This window comes from Anopheles coustani, assembly GCF_943734705.1.
Source record: "Anopheles coustani chromosome X unlocalized genomic scaffold, idAnoCousDA_361_x.2 X_unloc_5, whole genome shotgun sequence".
Classification (NCBI taxonomy): Eukaryota; Metazoa; Arthropoda; class Insecta; order Diptera; family Culicidae; genus Anopheles; species Anopheles coustani.
In genome coordinates, this window is record NW_026525159.1 from 476435 (window position 1) to 481237 (window position 4803).

At 40.0% G+C, this 4803-nt stretch overlaps 1 protein-coding gene across 1 annotated transcript; it reads left to right on the top strand.

The window, feature by feature from the left end:
* The first annotated feature begins 1873 nt into the window (after nt 1–1873).
* On the top strand, nt 1874–3203 carry LOC131270707 (nucleolar transcription factor 1-B-like). Its single transcript, XM_058272462.1, has 4 exons — nt 1874–2299; nt 2375–2496; nt 2574–2664; nt 3078–3203. The coding sequence occupies exons 1-4, from the start codon at nt 1874–1876 to the stop codon at nt 3201–3203; spliced, it is 765 nt and encodes a 254-aa protein (XP_058128445.1).
* The last annotated feature ends 1600 nt before the right edge of the window (nt 3204–4803 follow it).

Consider the following 4803-nt stretch of genomic DNA (forward strand, 5'->3'; position numbering starts at 1 on the left):
GAAAGCTGAAAGAAAACATTTCTACCGATACACTTCATTGAAGGTCATCCCGGTCAAAGCCGCTTATATCGTCAAATAAACAAAACCGGGAATAAGTCGAGTTTCTCGCAACCGATCTCGCATTGTGATATATTTTTGGAGAGGTAAATTTAGGACCAAGTTTATTTGTTTTATTTCGATATGTGCAGATGTAAATAAAAAAAAGTGTTTTGGAGCAGAAACAGACAATTGCTCCATTAACGTATCAAGGTGACTTCAATGTCATCATGTGTACAAAAATAAGAAGAATTTTAATTCTTGTATTCTCTGCTAGAAAAACACTTTCATTTTTGAATTATTGAAAGATAAACTATCGCAGTTGAATCAACTGACGTTGACACTTCATTGAAGGTCTTCCCGGTCAAAGCCGCTTACATCGTCAAACAAACAAAACCGGGAATAAGTCGAGTTTTTCGCAACCGATCCCACATTATGATATAGTTTTGGAAAGGTCAATTGGAGACGAATAAGATTTAATTAATTTCGATTTGGTCAGGTGCTGATTAAAAAAAGTCTTTTAGCGCAGAAACAAATACAAATTTAATTGTCTTCTATGTCAGCATGTTTACAAAATGCGGTTCCTACATTTTAGTTCTTCAAGTAGGTGGTCGTAGAGCAATAAAAAAAATAATCTTATTTCTTGTTTTTATGCTTGAAACAGTACTTTGTTTTTGAAAAATTAAAACATAATTATTTCAAGTCCGAGCAACTGACGACAAGCAAATAGGATGAAGATGTATAATTAAAGAACACATTTCTACGGGTAAACTTTACCGAAGGTGATTCCGGTGAGCTGTATATTGTCAAATAAGCAAATCCGGGCATAAGTTGTGTTGTTTGCAACCGATCTCGCATTATTATATATTTTTGGAATGGTAAATTGCGGACCAAGAAAACTTATTTCATTTCGATATGGTCAGATGCAGATTAAAAAAAGTCTTTTGTAGCAGAAACGAACCATTATTGCATCAACGTATGAAGGTGGTTTCAATGAAACCATGTTTACAAAACACGGGTTCAGTTCTTCAAGTAGGTCTGCGATGATTCTGTTTCTAGCAAAACAACAAGAAATGAAATTATTTTATTCATTGTTTTGCTAGAAACAGAACTTTGTTTTTTATTAAGTAAAAAATTATTATTTCGTTATCTTTAGACTTACTTCGAAGAAAGCAGGAGAAAGATGAATGTTGAAAGAACATATTTTTACGATTGCGGTTCATCGTAGGTGCACCATGGTACTGGTCAAAACTGCTGATATCGGAAAAAACTACAAAACCGGAAATAAGTCTGGTTGTAAGAACCCGATCTCGCATTATTAAATATTTTTGGAAAGGTAATTTGGAGACCAAAAGATTCATTTTTAATATATATGCGCAGATGTGAATTAAAAAAAAGTCTGTTACAGCAGAAACAAATAATTTTTCGTATGAAATTGAAGACAATTGTCGTGTTTACAAAGTGTGGGTTCAGTTCTCCAACGAGAATAACGAAAACCAATGAACGAATTAATTATTATTCTTGTTTTGAAATAAGTTGCTCACTCTAGTCGTTATAATTAATTTTATGATGATTCTTCCACATGGTCGCAACAATATCGGAACAGTTACGTTGAAAGAAACAACATTTTCTTGATTTTGTTTGTGAGCTATTGAAAAATAATAAATTCCTTTTCGTTCAACTGACATTTCAGTTGTCCAGCAGAAGCAAGACAGAGAATCGACTCAATGTACCTGCCAAAAAAAACCGACGTCATTTTACAGACGCCTGCCTACGGACGAAAAAAGTAGACGCAACCTATTTTACTCCAGAGAAAATAAAAAGTTTGGTGCAGAAAATGGCCTCGAGTTTGATTAACGCATGTGAGGATTTGTTCGGATCGGCGGAGATCGAACAAGGTGCGGTTTTTGGAAACGTTGCTGCAGAACAGTGGACGGAAGCCGAGTACGCTGATTTGGTCCTCCAGCTTCGAGCCATTTTGCCGGCGGAGGACGACAAAAAAGCCGACGTCCGGCTTAAGAAAATAAATTGGTCTTGCGTCGCTGTCGGCAACCACACGGCCGAAGAAGCGGAGGTGGCGACAAAGTTGTTGCTACACAAAATTGATAAGCATCGGACCCTGGACGAAATGCTCTGCATTGTGCAGAAGAAAGGGATTCAGGCGTGTTTGGCAGAGAAGCCGAAACATCCACCAAATGAATACAACCTTTTCATAAAAGCAAACCTCCGGATGCTAAAATCGCAGCATCCGGAACTAACTTGGGTAAGTGCTGCGGTGCATGTGGTCGCTAAAGGATTATGGTTGCAACATTTTTTTCAATTCTCTTCTCGTTTTCAGGCCGAGCTGCTTCGGAAAGCGGGCAAAAAGTACAAGCTGCTTTCCGCAGAGAGCAAAGCAGTCTACAAACAGCTCGCAACCTGGGCGAAAGTAGACTACAATGAACAGATGAAACAATATTCGTAAGTTTAAAGAATCGACCGAAAGGTTACTTGTTTTTAATTGATTAAAAAATTTGTTTTGTTTTGTTCACTTTTAGCTTCCATAACCCAGCAGCAGAAACCCAACATTTATCACAAAAGAAAGCAAACCGCACCATTACTCCCTACATGGACATCGGGAGTAGTACTGTACATGATGTTGTTTGGCAGACATCCTTACGCCACCTGCAAAAAGAGCTACGTAAAAAATATATGACGACAAAAAAGCCGACGTCCGGCTTAAGAAAATAAATTGGTCTTGCGTCGCTGTCGGCAACCACACGGCCGAAGAAGCGGAGGTGGCGACAAAATTGTTGCTACACAAAATTGATAAGCATCGGACCCTGGACGAAATGCTCTGCATTGTGCAGAAGAAAGGGATTCAGGCGTGTTTGGCAGAGAAGCCGAAACATCCACCAAATGAATACAACCTTTTCATAAAAGCAAACCTCCGGATGCTAAAATCGTAGCATCCGGAACTAACTTGGGTAAGTGCTGCGGTGCATGTGGTCGCTAAAGGATTATGGTTGCAACATTTTTTTCAATTCTCTTCTCGTTTTCAGGCCGAGCTGCTTCGGAAAGCGGGCAAAAAGTACAAGCTGCTTTCCGCAGAGAGCAAAGCAGTCTACAAACAGCTCGCAACCTGGGCGAAAGTAGACTATAATGAACAGATGAAACAATATTCGTAAGTTTAAAGAATCGACCGAAAGGTTACTTGTTTTTAATTGATTAAAAAATTTGTTTTGTTTTGTTCACTTTTAGCTTCCATAACCCAGCAGCAGAAACCCAACATTTATCACAAAAGAAAGCAAACCGCACCATTACTCCCTACATGGACATCGGGAGTAGTACTGTACATGATGTTGTTTGGCAGACATCCTTACGCCACCTGCAAAAAGAGCTACGTAAAAAATATATGACGACAAAAAAGCCGACGTCCGGCTTAAGAAAATAAATTGGTCTTGCGTCGCTGTCGGCAACCACACGGCCGAAGAAGCGGAGGTGGCGACAAAATTGTTGCTACACAAAATTGATAAGCATCGGACCCTGGACGAAATGCTCTGCATTGTGCAGAAGAAAGGGATTCAGGCGTGTTTGGCAGAGAAGCCGAAACATCCACCAAATGAATACAACCTTTTCATAAAAGCAAACCTCCGGATGCTAAAATCGCAGCATCCGGAACTAACTTGGGTAAGTGCTGCGGTGCATGTGGTCGCTAAAGGATTATGGTTGCAACATTTTTTTCAATTCTCTTCTCGTTTTCAGGCCGAGCTGCTTCGGAAAGCGGGCAAAAAGTACAAGCTGCTTTCCGCAGAGAGCAAAGCAGTCTACAAACAGCTCGCAACCTGGGCGAAAGTAGACTATAATGAACAGATGAAACAATATTCGTAAGTTTAAAGAATCGACCGAAAGGTTACTTGTTTTTAATTGATTAAAAAATTTGTTTTGTTTTGTTCACTTTTAGCTTCCATAACCCAGCAGCAGAAACCCAACATTTATCACAAAAGAAAGCAAACCGCACCATTACTCCCTACATCATTTACTCCAAACAAGATATTCATTCAAATATGTCTTGCGCCGACCGGAAACAGCTGTGGAAGTACGCTGACCCTGCCGCAAAACTTCCATACATTATTGAAGCATCGCGGGCGGAACACCACCGGCTTAGCAAGGAGGAGAAAACCATTGACAAGGCAAATGGAAAGCCTCACATCGTGCCACTCGTCACGAGCGACTTCTTTGTCATGAAGTACGGCCAACATAAACCACCATTCACCGCAGCAAAGTGTCGCCGGATTGCACGAAACAAATTCCACCGACTATCTACAGCCCGCAAGACAGCAATAGAACAGAAACATAAGGACGCTCAGCTGAAGTACATCATTGATCAACTGGCCTATATTGACAAATTTTTATCTTTACAGATGCAAGCGGAGAGGGAGGAGCTGGATCGGTACATGCTGGCTGTGCTACCGAAAACGGAAGCAGTGGACGAAGACCAGGCCAGATGCAGCACCGATGATTTCGACGACTTGCCGATTGCGGAGTCGACGGCGCTGGACGATGCATCCCTTTTTGGCCATGTTGATCAACGCAACAGCCGTCCTAAAGGAAGAAAACCGGATAATTCGTCGTCGTCATGAATAATTCTTTTAACTATAAAAATGGAAAACCTTGTTCAGTTTTAAGTAATGCATGCAATATAATAAATTAATGCATGCAAATGTAGATATAGCTCATTCAATTATAATAAATGCATGCAAATAAAAAACTATTAAAACCATAACA

What these genes read in the sequence shown, in the direction of transcription:
- LOC131270707 (XM_058272462.1), top strand. Translation starts at nt 1,874, where the DNA reads ATGGCCTCGAGTTTGATTAACGCATGTGAGGATTTGTTCGGATCGGCG. An exon ending in GAACAGATGAAACAATATTC is followed by an intron (nt 2,497 to 2,573) that starts GTAAGTTTAAAG and finishes GTTCACTTTTAG; the next exon opens with CTTCCATAACCCAGCAGCAG. An exon ending in TGGACATCGGGAGTAGTACT is followed by an intron (nt 2,665 to 3,077) that starts GTACATGATGTT and finishes TCTCGTTTTCAG; the next exon opens with GCCGAGCTGCTTCGGAAAGC.